The sequence below is a fragment of the Plectropomus leopardus genome, chromosome 10 (assembly GCF_026936395.1).
Source record: "Plectropomus leopardus strain MGB_pleo_1.0 chromosome 10, ASM2693639v1, whole genome shotgun sequence".
Lineage (NCBI taxonomy): Eukaryota > Metazoa > Chordata > Actinopteri > Perciformes > Serranidae > Plectropomus > Plectropomus leopardus.
Genome location: NC_142185.1, coordinates 33,990,813 through 34,009,079, shown reverse-complemented (window position 1 = coordinate 34,009,079; position 18,267 = coordinate 33,990,813). Strand labels below are relative to the sequence as shown.

The window sequence follows — 18,267 nt, the reverse complement described above, 5'->3', positions numbered from 1 at the left end:
CGATTGACACTGAAAAAATACAACAGTTGGGTGAACAAGCTAATTTCAGCTCCTTAACCAGCGAGATGCATTGACACTAATTACCGTTCATCACAGCCAAAGCAGCACAAACACAGCGATCCAAATTAATCTGCACGGAGTTTGAAAGAAGGCAGGTTTCCATTACAGATTTGCACAAAAATCTAAGCAATATTTTCAAAATGTCGATTAAACCCAATTGTGAGATTAATGTGTTTCAACTGAGTGATGTTATGCAACTTCTCCTCTTGTGATAACATTATGAAAAGCATGGAGATGGATGTTGAAAACATTAGCAGGTTTATTTTTATTGCAGCCACCGCACTAGGCGTATTTTATATTGTAATTAATTTTTAATAATTTGAAGGATACTAGAAACCCACCGAGAGACTGAAAAAGTAAGAAATATACAGAAAGCAGACCTTTTTTTTCAAACTTCTTAAAATTTAGAACACACATTTCTGTATGAGTCTTTTTGAGATTAATATGAAAAAAAATATTGTTTCAGGAATCTCATTCCCACAACAAAGTTCAACATGGCCATTGCTCTTGAGTTTCGTCAGGTGCAAAGAGCTGTTACAGCATTCCTTGTTGCTGCTGGAGTTCTGATGCATTTTGAGTTTAAAGAAAGTTGTCAATTTTTGAAATTCTTTCCTCCGCCCCCACGCTGCATACATAGATCACCATGGCCCATCATCCATACTTTCCTCGACCTCTAAAGTTTCTCCCTCCACCTCTCCTACAGTGAGGTCCTTGACCTTGTATCTTCCAGCCACCCCATCACCTGCTGTCTTGCCTCTACCCCTCCACTCCTCTACAGTCTGCCGCCTCTGACCACCTGCCCCTCTTAACCCACCTTATCAACACATCTCTAGTCTCAGCACAGCAAATTCCCTTTTCTATGTCCTTGCACTCTCAAACATGTGTGCTGCATTTAACACGATGATCCATCAGATCCTCCTTTGGATCTGCGCTCTCTGTTTGCGTCCCACCTGAGGTGTTGCTCCTTGCAGGTGACATGGAAAGGATCATGCTGACGACAGGAGTTCCACAAGGCTCCATCTTAGGTCCTCTACCCTTCTCCTTTGTCACAGGACACATAGTTGCTGTCATACTCTCGCATGGTTTCCCCACCACTGCTGTGCTGATGACAACAAGCTATTCTTATCGATCTTCCCATGTGACAGTCAGGTGGAGCCATTGCTGCCTGCCTGTCTGACATCTCAGAGTGATTATCAATGCACCGCTTAAAGGTCAACCTGGACTAGACTGAGCTTGTGTTCCTCCAGGGGGCTTCATTGCACATACAGGGGCCTAATTACCTGTATGAAATATGATTTTTACGCATATTTTGAATTGTGTTACAGTGTGGAGTCAAGCCCTTTTGACTACAATTAAGCTTGTTGCATCTTTTGTAACCACGTCTTTAAAGAAGTATTAAAAACCCTTAAGTGTCACATACTGAGGCAGTACAATTTGCTCAGTGTTGATTTTTTTGTAAAATTCTCATCCCTCAAACTGTTTATTTAATAACTTCAGAACTAAGCACCGGATATTATATGAAAATTTGTCAGCGGGCAAAAAAGTGGTAGGAAGACCAGGGGCACAGCAAGCAGCAAATGTAAAATGTTTCATCATAAGACCTCCTTGGGGTAGTCAGCTTTTTTCTATGAAAGGCTCTAAAATGTGGAACACACTACAAACCCTAACGAAATCAACACACGATAATAAATATTCATTATTTGTCTTTGTCCTTCTGTTTTGTCTCCTATCTTTAGTGTGACGGGATCATCTTGGACCTCAGCAACACCTCCTTAGAGGGCATTGCTGTGCTCAACATTCCCAGCATGCATGGCGGCTCTAACCTGTGGGGCGAGACGAAGAAGAGGAGGAACTACAACCGCATGAGCAAGAAGGTTCCCGACAGGATGCCAGCCAGCACCGTCACAGACGCTAAAGAGCTCAAATTCTGCATGCAAGGTGAGTCAAAGCGAATAAAAGAGGACACAGTTTATGTTACTGACATGATCCGTCCGGCTGTGCCTTTGTTTGGAGCCAAACTAGGCTTTTCCACCTAAAATCGCCACAGAGCATTGTACTTAAAATTTTAATTATTTTGAACCTCAATCTTGTTGCTGCTGACCTTTCAAAGTGCATCCAATGACGTGTTTTACGTAATCCAGGAGTTTTGTCGGCTCTCGAGCTGTTGCTCAAACTACAGGCTGTACTTCTGCATTTTTTCACTGCCCACCACGCACTGTCAACCACAGACACGAAAAGTATAAAAGCAGATCAAGAAACACACCTGCCCCTCTTTCTCTCTCTCGAACTTGGACTGAAATTCAGTGAAACTGAAAAACAGTTCTGATCGAATATAAACAAAGATTATGTCACTGCACTGCCTATTGCTGCCTAAAATGTTTTCAGAAACATGCAGGCGCCGTACTGCTTTCTGAACCGTAAAACCAGAGGCCAAAAAAACTCATAACAAACCGTGAACCTCGGCTGAAACCCAGAGTCTGCTACTGCGTTTCCTATGTTGCGCCTCAAATGTTTTCAGAAACATGTTTTAACTAACCGTTTACTTTTATTGTGAGATTCGGCCAGCCGGAATAGTTTCACGTGGACTAGACACATGGACACGTTACGTCACCTACCAACAGGAGCGTTTGTTGGTTTGGTGTGGCGCTGTGCAATCTGGTAGATGTAGGTTTTCTACCTCTACACACAAGCATTTTTGTTTTCAGTTTTCTCTGGTCATGTAGCACCAATTTCAAAAGTATTTGCATTTGTCTACTGCAGAGATGGTCTAGTTTTATGCGAGGACCCTTTTTCCATCTGTGAAATTCTTTAAACTAACCACTGCCTGGTGTTTAACTCGCTTGTATGGTGACATTCTCTTCACACATTCCCACCTGAGTGTGAATGATTGAACCATTTGTCTCCATGTTTACATTCAGAAAAGCACAGCATGTATTTTTAGACGTTAATGGGGTCAGGCGGTGCACCTCCGCTGTAATCACACAGTGGGAAACCCTGCGGTGTATTTTCATTGATTGGATTTTAAATGAAGGTTACAACCAAAGCGTTAAAGGACATAAAGCAGCATAACAGTCCCTGTCATGAGCTGCTTCAGGGTGTCTGACTGTTAAGTGGTTGCTTCATGCATGTTTGTGGTTCACAGTAAAATAGTGTGATAACATAATGACCACCTATTCACTTTTCTCTACACGTAGCAGTAATTCACTCAATTTGACTTTTGACTTTCTTAATAATCAGTGGTTGTTTTCTCCTGCGGATAGCAGCTATTTAACAGTTACAATTTTCAAAATTACCACATCATCACTTGTAGCTGTGTTTGTATTTCTGAGTACTTATTAATGTAATCAGATATCTATCTGATATATTCTACAGTCGGGTTGGGTTAGTGTGAATATTTTCAAATGGGTTTTATATTAAGCTAAACACCGGACCGGTTTACAGAATTACCAGCTGACCCACATGACTCTGTGTGCCAACAGAAAATGAATGTCTGACTATCAAATAGCTCTGAGTAACATCAGAGCTCTGTCTGCACGCTGAATCCATTAAATATGCACCTCTGTCACTTCATGTAAAGAAACCACTTAGTATCAGCTGTGCTGTCGAGATTAGACTATAAACATAAACATTTAAGCAGAATAAGCACGTTTTATATTGTGATATTCACTGGAAATTACAAATTATTTCCAGAATGTGATATGATGACAAATGCCGGATAAGCTCGTACATAAAGACCGGCAAAACCGTAAATCGACCCAACGCTATTCTGGAAGCAAAGTAGCTCAAATCTGAAAATAGACCGGTGCATAAAAACTGTTCACCTTTAAATCTGCCACATATAAATCCCCTAAATCTAAGCAAGTTTAATGATAAATGGCTGGTGTATCATATCTAGGCAAGGACGTTTCTTGTGTCACCATTTCTTTTCTCCTTCTTGCATTTTGTCAGGCGTTTCGAGCCAAAATTATTAAACCACCAGCAGCAGCGCAAATGTCTCAAAAAAGAAAAGACCACTATACAATCATAATAATAATAATAATAATCTTTATTTATTGCAGTTTTCAGTCTTAAGCACAAAATTAAAATAAAATAAAACAAAAAAAAGTTCACAGAATAAAATAACTGTCAGACACCCATGCAGCCCCTTCCCTGCCCTCTAATAACAAAATGCCAAAATTAAGAACATTAAGAACGTTTAAACACAGATAATAAAACAGCAATGTGTACAAAAACACGAGGGTCAAGTTTAAAAATACATTTTCCTAATAAGTAAATGAAATGTGGAGAAAAGAATTAACCATATTTAAGCAGATAAAAACTAAGAATAAATGAAGAACCACATTTATAGGCAGATAAGACGCAAATAAGAGAAATAATGTCATATACAACAGGTTGAATGTATTAATATATACATTTATAAATGAATGCATTAAAGCTTGTTATTTGTGTGTTAATTCATCACTTATCACTCGTGCTGGAAAATACAAAATACAGCTAAAATGATAATTATTTTATAATGTTTTATCTCTAGATGCAATGTAGATACTTACTTCAGTGGAAATTTAGGCCATTTATTTAAACAATACAATCACAGAGAAAGTGCCATCCGAAAAAGACAATCAAATCAAGTCAAATCAAATCAATTTTTAAAAAAGGTTCCTCTACTGAAAACCTATCAAAGTTGACTCGTGGATCTGTTTTTCGAGGTGTTTGGTTTTAGCAGTATACGGTATGTTTTGTTAATATTTAGCTGAACTCCAGGATGAGTATGATGTCCAGCTGTCGGTAGAATTCACATTTGATGTCCACAAACATTAGAAAATAACCCACTCTGAGCTTTTGCCAAGGTTTTCTCGATTCATCCCACTTCTGTCTCTTCCACTTCACTTTGTCTCCTCATCTCTGCTGACTGAACTAAACCTTGTTTCCATGGAGATCTCAGGGCTATACCGAAGTAAAGACCGGAGGAGAGGGAGTGAAAAAGACGAGAGAGAAGGAAGACAGTGAAAGAAACTGTAGTGAAAGACAGGGATGACTCATATCAGGCACTTTTATTTATAAGTTGATGAACTTCACCTGTTTGTAGATGCAGTCTTTGTACTTATGGTAAAAGTGGGGAAACATATTTCAGTTATTGTGAATTAGTTTGCGGTCATCGTTGCTAATGTCTCTCCGTCGACGTCCCGTTTAAAAATTAGGCACACATCCTCACTTTCTTGACCTTTTCTTTGCAAATTGCATCATAAATTAGCAAAAGAAACTGTTTCTGCTCTATCAGTTTCTGTTTTAGTACAGCAGCAGGCAAGAATTTTGGGATTCATGATGCAGTTGTAGTCACAGTCCAAAAAGGAGTCTATAGAGTATTAATAACCTGCACACATGTGCTAACTTGTTTTGGAAAAGAGGTATTAGCCTTGAACAGGTCTGCAGATTGACAAGCGTCTCGATGAAGGTGTCACATCATCTACCGTCCCCTCCACCGCCTGACCACAAAGTAATACGCCACTTCAGAAACATTTATATGATTTGTATGAAACATACAGAATATAAGATATTCGTGGGTTGCAGAAACAGTCAGTACGTTCACATGCACAGTCTAGCTGAGCTACATTTACAGCTCGATTAGGTCATTTATTTGGACTACTGTCCTCCAGTATACGTTCAGAAGTATGTACGACTCTACCTCTTCCAGCTATAAATCAATGTTATTTATACAGTCTATGATATAGACCGAATCACAATCACAATGTTTATTCACAATAACTTTGGGATAGAAAACCGTCGCGTCACGTCCATATAATCCTGCGGCGCTGAGCAAACTCTGCCGTCATTGATTCGCTTTTAGCCACCTAAAAAAAATCAGTTGTTGTTTAAGTGTGCACTATATTTACAATATTTTCACGGCTTTACCTTGCCATAAGACAGCCCTTACCGAAGGGGAAGCTGTTATATCAAAAACACCAGACTCCATTTTTCTCCGCTAAACGGCGAAGTTTCTGCTCTGCCACTCTGCTGCCTTCATCAGCTGTAGTGGAAGGAAAAAAGAAGTAATTATTCAAATATAGTGTATAATTACAGTGATATAGATTTTTAGGGGGATAAATTATGTTTTTCAGCCCCATACACAGCAGTGCATTGCTTAATTTATTGTCCTTTATTTAGCAGGAGGGGGGTGGCTGTGGTGTGACTTACAAAATACTACCTTTTCAAATGGTATGTCCCTTACCTAAGACAAAATTAAAAAGTGTTTGCAGCACCCACTCCCCCTCCTCAAAAATAACACAGTCCCTATAACTAACCACCAAAAGGCCAAAATTATCTGGGTAAGTTCGATTTAGTCGGATTTCAGTCAGACTAACACAATAATTTGACATTTTCTGACATCACGTAAACGTCCTGAATGCTAACTTTTCTCCTGGTGACTGAGCTGCTGCCAGAGCAAATAAAACGTGCTCAAAGTCGCAGGTTTGTCTCCAGGTAACCTGTGTGACTGTCAACGTTCAAAAATCAGTGTCGGCAGGTGAAAACAGTCGGAGATGTTTTTTCGTGGAAGTTCAATCATCTTAAAGGTTAAATCCACAGATTTTACACGTGAAGTTCAGTTCAAGAGTCCTACTCAACCTGTGAAAACTGTTACATAACGTCCTCTGTGGCTCTGAGATCAGATTAACACTTTAGATACAAGCTCAAACACAAACTTTGTGTCAGAAAATTGGGACGTGGAGTTTGAAAGATTTGGGCATTTAGGAGGCAGACAGGGTCTGATGAAAGAAGCTGGTAAGTTGCATAAGAGTAGTGAAGAAGTGTTGGTGTTTGTGAATCCCCCTCAAATGCTAAATTGTTGGACTGCCCCTCTGAGACGTAGCGTCCTTTGTGTGGTCAGCGCTGAGTCCTCATCAGCTGCTGCTCCTGTCCTCTCTCAGTGCTGTCCACATACAGAGGTATTTATAGCGACAGAACACAGATCCGGCGGCTAAACAGTGTCAGTGTACATATGTGTCAGAGTCATCGACTCCGTTCATGTTGTAAACCCTAAGCCTGCTCTTAACTCTTGACCTAAATCTGACCCGTAATCTGACCAAAAAACTGTCCTCACTTGAAGGGATTTTCATTATCTCGTTACACAGATTGACCACAAAAAACCTTGTACATTGTAATGCAATCTAACAGCGTTGTACTACATACAGACTTCATACGGTCATGAAAAAACAGGAAAAGTCATGGAATATTTTTTTAGACTAAATATAGCCTGAAAGTTTTGGAAAAGTCATTGAACTTTGTTTCACAAACCTGTATGATAACATGATAACACAAGATGTGTTCAAGGACAAAATCCAAAGATAATATATGATGTTACAGTTTATGGCTGTAATAAATAGAGACGTTTATGGTGATTTTTAAAGAGAAAAAAATCAGCTTTTTTTTTTAAGAAAACACAAATGACCAAAAATGTTTAAAGAAAAGAAAAATCACCAAAGATTTCTGAAGAAAAAGGAAATTGCCAGATATTTTTGAAAAATTAAAAATAATTGAAAGAAAAAAATCACCAAAAAAATGGCAGAATTTTTTAAAGAAAAAAGAAATTGCCAGATATTTTTGAGGAAAATAATTTTGCCAAATAAATAAAAAAATGTAAAGATAAAAAGTTGCCAAATATTTTTAAAAGAAGAAAATAACTTGCCAAAATTTCTAGAGAAAAAAAAATCACCCAATATTTTGAAATCTACAGTAAAATAAATTTAAATTACACCCATTTAAAGTCATATGCCCTTCCCTAAAAGGAATTTAGGGGAACATTATTTTAAAACCTGTTTCGAGGGAACGCTTAAATATCTTGCATTGTCCCTGTGGAGTCTCCATAGTTCGATAATTTGGCAAAGTAGCACAGTAAAAACATGATAATTATTGCAATTTAATTTTATCATATTTTCCTTTTCTCAATTTGTGATTGAAAGACCAGTTCAGTTTGCACACATTTCTACACACATGCAATGGTTTTTTTTTTCTTTCTTTTTTTTGAGTGTACTGTATAGTGTAAAGTTCGGGGCCTTGAGCGTCACCTATGTCAGACAGCTTCAGTAAAAATGTAAATAATAATTCTGTGTGAGTTCATTCATGTCCGAGCGCGTGTGATGGAATCTTTGCTCTGCAGAGTTTCCCCTCAGGATTGAACCTTTATTACATTAGCTTCTCCTGCTAATGTTATTTAGAAACCGCACTCGGAGGCGAGCGCTTTAGTTTCAGAGGTATGCATTTATGTGCCTCAGTTTCTGCGTGTGAGCGTGTGCTTGCATGCCTCTGCCAGTGTGTATGTGTGCCTGGATGTTTATCATACAACTAATTGTTTATGGCAGTTGCTTTCTCTGGCGCAATAAACTAAAGCTTTTAAATCCATTTGCTGCAGTTAATGCAATCAGCCAGGGTTACCCAGAGTGACTGAAAGGCGCCCCGGGCTCTTCTGACCTCAGTGATGAAACTTCAGTCCTCTGAGTCACCGTGGATGTGCTCTGGCTTTTGTTCTGCACGGACAACTGAGGCAGACACACAGAGACAGCCTATAGCAACACATAATGCTAATGCAGTCAGTTGCATCATTGAAATATAAGCATTGCATCTATAAGCCAGTATAAACAACAGTCCCTGAACTGGAAGAAAGTCAGAGCTGCGGTCAAAGCTTGAAGGCTCAGACGTTGTTTTGCGTGTCATTACACATCTCTCTCTACCCCTGAGTTTACGGTACGGGTCAGCTGGTCTTTCGGGGCCAAAACCGATACCGATGTTTGGAATTGTTATGCATTTACAATAAAAATGAAAATCTTTCAGTCAATATTTAGAATTTGGAATATAACAAACTTTAGCAAATGTTTAATCAAAACTGAGACTTTCAGCATCACATACAGAAAGTTCCCAGCAACTTTTCATATAACGTCACGTTAAAATTTAAATAAAAAATGAGTAAATAAAAATAGCTCCCTGAGGTTTTACAAAGTAAAAGTTCCTCCCGTGCTGACACTTTCTTTGCACTTTTTAATCAATTAACATTATCGGCGATCTTTAAAATAAAACAGAAATACTGATAATCGACGAAATGCCAAATATTGGCCCCAATAATCTGCAGACCCCTAGATTACAGTCACAGTTGCTATCTGATGAAGACTAAAAATGGCAACTAGCAACAGACTGAGCGAGCACAGGGGTCGACATCAAAACATATTTAAGCCACTTTTACAAAGGCCTACCTAAAAAAATCAATAACAGTCTATGTGGACACTGAATTGAGAGTATTTTCACCGTGTTACCTTGGCTTCACACAGCTTTATCTTTTGGCACTACATTTCTCATCCACCGCCGGTCAGCTGTTTGGGTCAGAAAGTGCTGTTAGAGGCTGTTATGTGATCCGACTGAAATGAAACTTTGCGTCGAAAACACTCAATTCAGCGTCCACTTAGACTGATATTGTATTTTTTAGGTAAGCCTTTTTGTAAAGTGTAAAATACATTTCGATATTAACCCCTCTATACAGCAGGGTAATGCAGAGCTGCGGGGTGCTACCCCGTCTGTTTCTGCAAAGCAGGAGTGCGCCGACCGCCAGCTAGTGTACGTAATACACTGACTATACAGTATAAGTATCTCATGCAGCCCCACTTTAAAAATCCCAAACTATCCAACTACGTCGCTGTCACATGACAAATCTCAGATTTTGCAGCTGCAAACTCTCCTTTCTCTGTTAATACAAACTGAAGAATTTATTGCTTCAGTCAACTACATTTAACAACAATAATAATAAGAAGAACTTTATTATTATTACACCTTTAAAAACACAGTTTACAAGGTGCTTTAACAAACAAAGCAGAGGCGATAAAACAATAGAGGTCTTTCTATGATGCCAAACAAAGGCCAGATAAGAGTTAAGATAGAATTAAACAGGAGTTTAGAGGTAGAAACATGTTACAATTACAAAATAAAGGCAGAAAACACAAAATCCCCTTACCATTTACCATCAACACTGACTGAAAAACACAATTTGACACAAATTGTGTTTTTCAGAGATGAAGTTAAAGGGACAATTTGACACAAAAAATGTGTCAAATTGTCCCTTTAACTTCATCTCCCAGTGTTCAAACTGTTCTGACATCAGTGTGTGAATAATGAATCAGTCAACCTGTCTGACTCTGTAAGTGAAGCGGGGTCAAAAGTCCATCCTTGTCAGCTGGATGAAGATGTATAACAGTCAGAGCAGCAGTGAGGCCCGGAGCCGCTGACAGCGACAGGATTCACGTACGAAGGCCTCGGTGTCAGCCCATCACATCACCGCGCTCCTCTTCAGCCTTTATCTGCGCACCATCGCTCCCCTCCCCTGTTTGTTTCCTCCCTCCTCCTGGGTCACATTTCCTCGACTTCCTGCTGCGGACTGAGCTGGAAAGGATGCACATAAATACAGTTAACGTAGCTCGCAGTTATTGAAACGAGGGAACCGTGAGTGTGTGTGCACCGTGCTGGGTGGCACTATCAGCAGCATGTTGCAATAAGGTTTTTTCCAGTTACGAGCAGCACAAAGAAATACACTGAAATTCAACACTTGCATCACAGTTAGTTACCCCGGTAACACTCAGTTACCTAAACACTTGTGCCGTGTCGACTTGTTCTCAGTTGGAGAGTACATTTACGCAAGTTCTGATCTTCAGATGCAATTTTTATCTACTTGATTATTTCCATTTTTAGCTACTTTATGCTCCACTAACTGTTATGGTGAACTACTACAGGGTTAAATCTGGCTGTTTGTGTTCTGTAAATACCTCCAAGCTGTAGACTGACTGCTTGTTAAACTACAGTGTTTTGTTTTTATGCCTCCACGCTGGTGATGACAGAAGCCAGAGGTTTTATGTTTTTGGGTTGTCCGTCCGTCCTTCACGTATGTCATGAATGCAATATCTCAAGAACTCCTTTAGGGAATTTTGTATTTCAGTCACTAGACGGGTTTCCACTAACCCTAAAATTGTGCAAATTAAAATTGTGAACATAAATAATGCCTAATGGAAATGTCATTTTCAACAAAACTCCAATTTATTGCAAAAAAGTTTTTACGCTTGCATGAGGTGATATTTCAGGCGATTCGAAAAAAAAAGCCATATTTCTCAAAAATGCAATGGAAACACTTTTTAGTCTTTTCTAGGTCACATGATGCTATGTCTATGTGCTTGTTGGTAGCAACTGGCTCCCTCATGATGCAGCTGGAGCTACAAGAGCTGTTATTGCATCACATAACTCTTCAAAAGTTGAGTGGATCATCCGGAAATTTTGCATCCACAGTGGGCTAGATAGTGGGCTATCAGCTCCCAGAAATCCCTCAGATGTGGTTCCTCCCCTGTATAAGGGGCTCGCCTTTCCATTATTGCTCCATAACACGCCTTCGTCACCATGGATTGGAAATAATGACGGGTTGTGCGGTGGCTGCAATAGAAATAGAGCTGCTGATGTTTTGAACATCCATCGCCATGGATACTGGGATGTTATCACAAGAAGAGAAGTCACATAACATCGCTTAACAGAAACGCAGTCAGCTCGCCATTGTGTTGTGAAAATATTGCTTAAGTTTTGTGCAAATCTTTTAAAGAAACCGACCAACTGAGCTGTGTTTTAGAAACCTGCAGTTTCAGGTGTGTTCTGACCAGGTTCCCACTGCGTCTCCCCTCCATGACGCATTTCTACTCTCCTCCTCCTCCTCCCCTCACCTTTCCTCCTCTCGCTCCTCCTTCCCTACTTCCCAAGGTCCACAAACCCCCTGCTCGCTCGCCCTCCTTCCCACCCCGCCAACAATCAAGCTGTGACACACGATGAGAGAAGCTATATCAGGCAGAGACTGCATATTGTTTTCTTCTCACACAACAGAAACAGCAGACTATAATTACTTTGATTCACCCCCACCGGTCTGTGAGGCTGGAAATAGCTCCTGCATGAGGCTGCTCTCAGCGGATGGTGGGAGAGTGGATGACCTTCCAGTGATACATTTACTCAACGTTAATGAATGACAAACGATCCTTAAAGAAGGCCAATCACACTCAAAACAGGATGGGAATTTTAAAAAAAAGAGATTCCTTAAAGCTTCTTCCATAATCTGTTCTCTCCCATGATCTCACATTTGGAAAATTCTCATGACGATTTCTGGACTAAACTGAATTTTCACCATCTGGGTGCTCGCAGCCCATGCAAGGATTCAGTGTCATGGTGTGTGTGTGTGTGTGTGTGTGTGTGTGTTTTTGCACTGTATCATAGTAACATAGTGTTCTCTGTCATATGGCCAAGTGCTCTCCCCCGTACCTTTACCTCCGTCGGTGCTGGCGAGGTGAGCTGCAGTTCCTCTTGACCATCTGCCATGACTCCGGCCACCCTGAGACAATAACAGGCCGGTCGGGGAGGGGAGGGCATGTGGGTGGAGGAAGGATACACAAATATGCCTGCTTATAATTATAGCCTGACACCTCAAACTGAAGCACAATGAAAGCTGCAGATTTTCCTCTGCGGTATATTTAATTCCTCTTTCACTTCCGAATTAAAGGGTTGGTATAAATAACTCATAACTAAATTTAAAAAACTTAAAAGATGAGTCAGGAGATAATCTGTGTTTTTCTTAACACTTTGAAACCAAATTGGGTTAATTTCTTTCAGAAACAAGGGGAGAAGGTAATGAGCAGCTTATTAAGACATGGCCCAAAATTTGTAAACAATTTGTTCAAAAGTTCCTATAAAATTACCTGAAAATGTGCACAAAAAATTAAGGTAAAATTTAAAAACAAACCTAAAAGTAAAATTGAAAATATATTTATTTTTGTTTTCTGTAACATGATTTTAAATATAAAGTTTTTACAATTTTAAATATATGTCGCATTAAGTCCTCCTCCTCCTCATATGTATATATATATTTATCTTGTATTTAAAAATGATGAGAAGCTCAAAACCAGTTATTTAAAGATATTCTGTATTTAGAAAAATTCTTAGTGCCATTACATAAATAACGATTTTCTTAAAATAATGAATTAAATATAAATGGCTCCATTTTTTTTATGTGCCCGCACAGCAGAGAAAACAGTGCAGCACAGCAGTGACGATTCTCGCTGCCCGCTGCTTGGCAAAGCAATGCCATCCCATCCCAGAATGCACTGTGGCTGCGTTATGTAAGAGGCTGTTCTATTCTATTCTTAGCTCTACCTCGCCGAGAAGTAACAGCACTGGTTGCCTGAGAGTCAAAAAGCGCAGAGATCTGATGAGGCGGGAATCATCAGCGAGGTGAGAACCAGCACAGTGGGCTCTCCTGCCATCAGGCTCTCACACTGGGACACTGGCAGGACGGCATGCCCATGTTTGGTGTTTGGAGGAAGTAGAGGTGTATAGGTGGGTGTGCGAAGGAGGGGGATTTTGACTTGTTGAAAGGATATATGAATAGCACTGTTTTGAAATCCTAAAATAGGACATGTCAACACTCACTGGAATTTTTTATACCTCCTCTTTCTGGCAGCATCAGAGCGTGTTACAGCTTCACACGCTGCCTGGTTTTTCAGCTGCGGGAACTGACAGGCTGCGTCCATCTTTACATCCTTTTAATTCCCATCTGCCATGTGCAGCCATTGTGTCACTAGTCTTCTTGATCCCTTCGTCTCCAACTGTCCAGTTTTTTTTTTCTTAATGGATGCCCAATCCTATTAACATTATTTCCTGGAAAGCTCTGCAGACACAGAGGGATTCATATGGGGAACATGTGTCCGTGCAGCAGCGTGCAGTCTAAATATGAGGCATGCTTTCTGTGTTTGATGCAGGATGATGAACATGTGATCAGGACTCGAGCACCATTTAGGACACTCAGATCATGTCCTGAGTATTTTTTCTGGGAAACTGGGTGGTTTATGAAGCCGGGGGGAGATTATTTACAAGTAAAAAAAAACTTTTTAAGGCTGATTTGAGTGTTTTGTAGCTCATGTTTTATTTGCTGTGGCAGATGCGTCTGGTTCTTCTTCCGTTCAGACAGATTTCCAGCCGTCCTGGATCGCTTCCGGCCAACCGTTTATCTAATATGGAGACATTTTGATGCCATGACTGACAATTGTGCAACGTTTGTGCTTTACAAAAAATACTTGATGATGTCAGGGTTTGCACAAGGTGCTTGTGTTTTATTTTATTTATAAGGACAACACACACAAATCAACATTTCTGTAAATGTGTTTTAGCCATCAGGCTCATTTTTACTGTAGTCCTTTGGCACGATGTTTTGAAACCTATAAAATCATGAAAATCCACATAACAATAACAGGAAACACAAAACACACAAACAGGAACATGAGCCAAGCAACAAAACAGCAGAACAACAGTGCAAAACTATAGCACAGCAACAACATAACAGCATTTCAGCACAAAAAGACCTGCACGCAGCGTGACGCAATGACACACGCTAAGCATAACATGCAGACATGCAGAGCAGCAAAGACCAGAAACAGCAACAGACAGAAGCAGAGATGAAATACAAGAGTCATAATGTAGACCTCAATAAAATATTAAAAGATGCAGTTATGGGTTAACAATATATCCGTATGCAGTAAAAAAACAGGCAGGCCATGCAACACAAAGTTAGGCAGGTATTTTGTACATACCCACGCCTGGCGACAGGCAGAAGACATAAGGCAAGCTTGATGTATTTGAATTCGACACTCAGAAATTTAAGTCCTGGAATAGCTTGAGATCAGACTAGGTTTGGGCTCAAAACCACTTGGTTATGGTTTGGAAAAGATCATGTTTTGACTTGAAATACCCAGTTTTGGGGGCTAAGTCCCAGCTGGAAAACCAGTGAAATCTCAGTAAAAACAACCACTTTTGGTGACACTACCTTTGCAGAAAATGCATTGATGGCTTAATAAAAAAGTGCTTTGTTTTGGTCAGAAAATAGTCACCCTAACTGCCGCAATAAACATTTTTGCAAACTCCGATAAGCAGCATTTGTACGCTGTTATGTGGCGAATATGTTGAAGCTTTACGTTTCAACAACACGTGGTTTTTGCCTCCATGTTGGCAATAGCTAAGGTCAGGCACAATTTTTGATCAGACCCTGACGAATGATAATTCTTACATTTTAAAAAAGCATTTTATGAGTTTCAAAACAACTTTCCAAAGGGCTATAGTGAAAATTAGCCTGATTGCCATCACTGGCACATTTTACATAATTGTTGATTAATGATTAATTGTTGTCCCTTTAAAAAAAATTTATATATATATATATATAAATAAATAAAATAAAATACATAACAGCAGAGAGAGTTTCAGAGAGTTGGTAAGAACTGAAGTGCATGTATATAAGAGGTGTCACACACAGACTGTCCAGTGATCGAGGCAGCAGTGATTGTAGTCCGGCAAAAGTATCGTCGCGCCGGGTGAACCTCTGCACGTTGTTGGTGAAACTTTGTACTCACAGTCTGAAAATTTTTACTCTGTCACTGTTCTGCCTGCTGTGTTTTGGCACAAAGATAACATTTATACGTTGACGCAAAAATAATGCAAACTGCACTCAGCTGCAGAGCATTATCGTCGTGTTTACTCTGCAGTATTGTTAGGAAATTTACGTTTGTTTATGTTGTGCATTTCAGCGACACAACAATTCAAATCGCTCAACATAAAACGACAAAAGAATCGAGACAAAGCGCAAAAGAATCACGTTATTGAAGTACATATAAGTACAAATAAAAACTGAATTTAAGAGCTATAGAGAATAGAAATCAATAAATAATAAGAAGAAATGAATGAACAGTTTATTTAATAAAAGGCAGCAGCAAAGAGAAACACCTTCAACTGTGATTTAAAAGAAATTAATTGTGCAGAAAATTTTGTGAATCAGACCTCGAGACGGGGCAGACGGCAGCAACAATCCAGCATATAAAAACAGGACTTATTTAGGATCAGAATAAATTATTCAGTATGAAAATTGTATTTGTGATGGAAGAGAAAAACTGCAGTTCGATTTTTTTTTAAGTATACATGTTGCCCCGTAAAAGTTGTTGTAACATAACTTCTAACAATTCTGCAGCATCTTTAATGCTACCTTTGGATCAATATATCCAGCCTTTTAATCCAGTTTAATATCAAATAACCTACAAAACTGTAATGTAATCAACCTCTATAAGTCTGAAATGGTTGCATCACCACATTAATATCAAGCTGTAAAAGCATTTACATCACCACTTATATTAATGTTCACGTTTTCCTGTAATGAAAGTTGCAAGTTGTTGCATTTTTTTCCTTTCCTGCACTAATGCGTGTGCCTCAAGCATTTATAATTCTTAAGAGGACACAAAACTGCAGTGCATCCTCTGAGTGATTTTAAAATGTTTGTTCCTTACTCTGCTCTGACATTTTCTTTTGAATTGTCATCTGAAATATTAAAGAGTGCCAGTGAGTCAGCAGAAACAAACTCATTCCCATGTAAACCTTTATCATCTTTGAGGCGCAGCACGAAATGGCAGCACTTTCTAAATGCCACGCGAGCTTTTATGGACGCTAAGCAACACGAACTGTAAAACCACCGTATATTAAAACTTAGCCAGCTGCTGTTCGACATTTTAATTTGACCGCTAACAGATGAGGAGAAAAAACACAAAGCAGTTTTTTAATTAACCAAGAGTTTAATTTCGTTTTAACCCTTTGAAAACTGAACAAATTGGCCTGATTTGTTTGAAAATCACAAGCTAGGATTTAAAGAATATTTCCTGAAATTTACCAAAAAAGCAAAGAAATACTCTATGTGTACTGGTGTGTGTGTCTTTGTGTGTGTGTGTGTGTGTTTGTGTGTGTGTGTGTGTGTATGTGTATGCATGTGAGATAAAACTTAACTAAACTTAACACTTCTTTTTTTAATTTTATTTTTACTATTTAAAAATATTTTTTTTAATTTGAAACAATGATCTCTATTTTTACTATTTATATATTAATAATAAAATAAATTATTATTATCTGTATTAATAATAATAATGATAATAATAATGAATATAGAGATACAATAATTATATTATTATTAACTTATAATGATTTTCTTATTGAAAACTAATTTTCAGGTAATTTTTATGCACCTTTTCCTAATTTCTTTGCAGATTGTAGGACATCGTTTGTGAAGTTGCTCATAGCCTTTTAAGCCACGTTTTAAAATAAATGAGCCAATTCACTCAGATTTCAAAGGTGTAAATGTCTGTGTAAGGCGTCTGAGCGAAGCACAAAAAAACTGATGTCGTTCCAGGTTTTTCAGGGTTAAATGAGTGTTGGAGATGATTTATGAAAAAGCACTAAATGGGTTGCCAACATTTATCGGAATTAGCAGACGATAAGAAAAACCAGTTCCAAAGGCGCTTATGTCACAGTGTTTACGTACCTCTTTTCTTAAATTCTTCTGAGCGTGAAAAGTCATGAGTCAGACGCGTCCTGAGCTCTGTGTTGCATCAGGCTTTTGCAAAGCACATTTCCTCTCCAGAGCAAAGCAACAGTTTCCTGTTTGCGGCTTGAAACGAAGCCAAACAGGGCGAGCGAGGTCTGACGACGTTGGGAAATTATTAACGTTGTTTACACTGTAAGAGACAGGCAGACCTGCAGCCTGCGGCTCCAGTCACAACAGGCAGCGCTGCCAGTCGCAGCTTGTCTGGGCTGGATGGAGGACTGAGACCCTCGGGGAACGGTCTGACCGGTTCCCTGGGTGCTTCAAACAAACGCTCTTTCTTTTCTCCTCCAGCACTGAGGCAAACTCTGTTACAGCCTTTTAGAGATTATTTCTGCTTTTTATGTTTGGCATTAACATTAGAAACATGTAATCATGAGAAATATGCACATTTAATGGACAGGAACTTTCTCTCGCTGACATTTTAAGACGTCTGTGATTCAGGTAGTCAAGGGAAACCCAGTGCATTAAAAAAACAACTGAAATATGTTTAGGTGTTGAGCTGGCACCAGCCTGCCCGCCTGGATCAAGTCAATCGACCCTCAGAGCGCCACACTAACCTGCATGATTAGCCATGGAGAATGGGTTACACAGGCGGAGGGGTTGACTCAATTCCGGGTCTATTTTTGTGTGGAGCACCAGACAGAGCATGTGAGCCGAGTGAAGCGGTGAGAATTTCTGCTCCTCGCTCACAAAGCTTCACTTGCCGTCTCCAGAGCTGCTCCACTCAGATCGCTCACTCAGTTTCC

The 18,267-nt window shown here is 39.4% G+C and overlaps 1 protein-coding gene across 7 annotated transcripts in view; it reads left to right on the top strand.

Moving 5' to 3' along the window:
- The window catches only part of dgkg (diacylglycerol kinase, gamma), a 166,604-nt gene that overhangs the window by 137,511 nt on the left and 10,826 nt on the right, over window positions 1–18,267 (top strand). For all 7 annotated transcript variants that reach the window (XM_088083697.1, XM_088083696.1, XM_088083699.1 and 4 more), the window contains one exon: window positions 1,797–1,998. In XM_088083697.1, coding sequence (XP_087939823.1) covers window positions 1,797–1,998 — 202 coding nt within the window. The remainder of the gene's footprint in view (window positions 1–1,796; window positions 1,999–18,267) is intronic.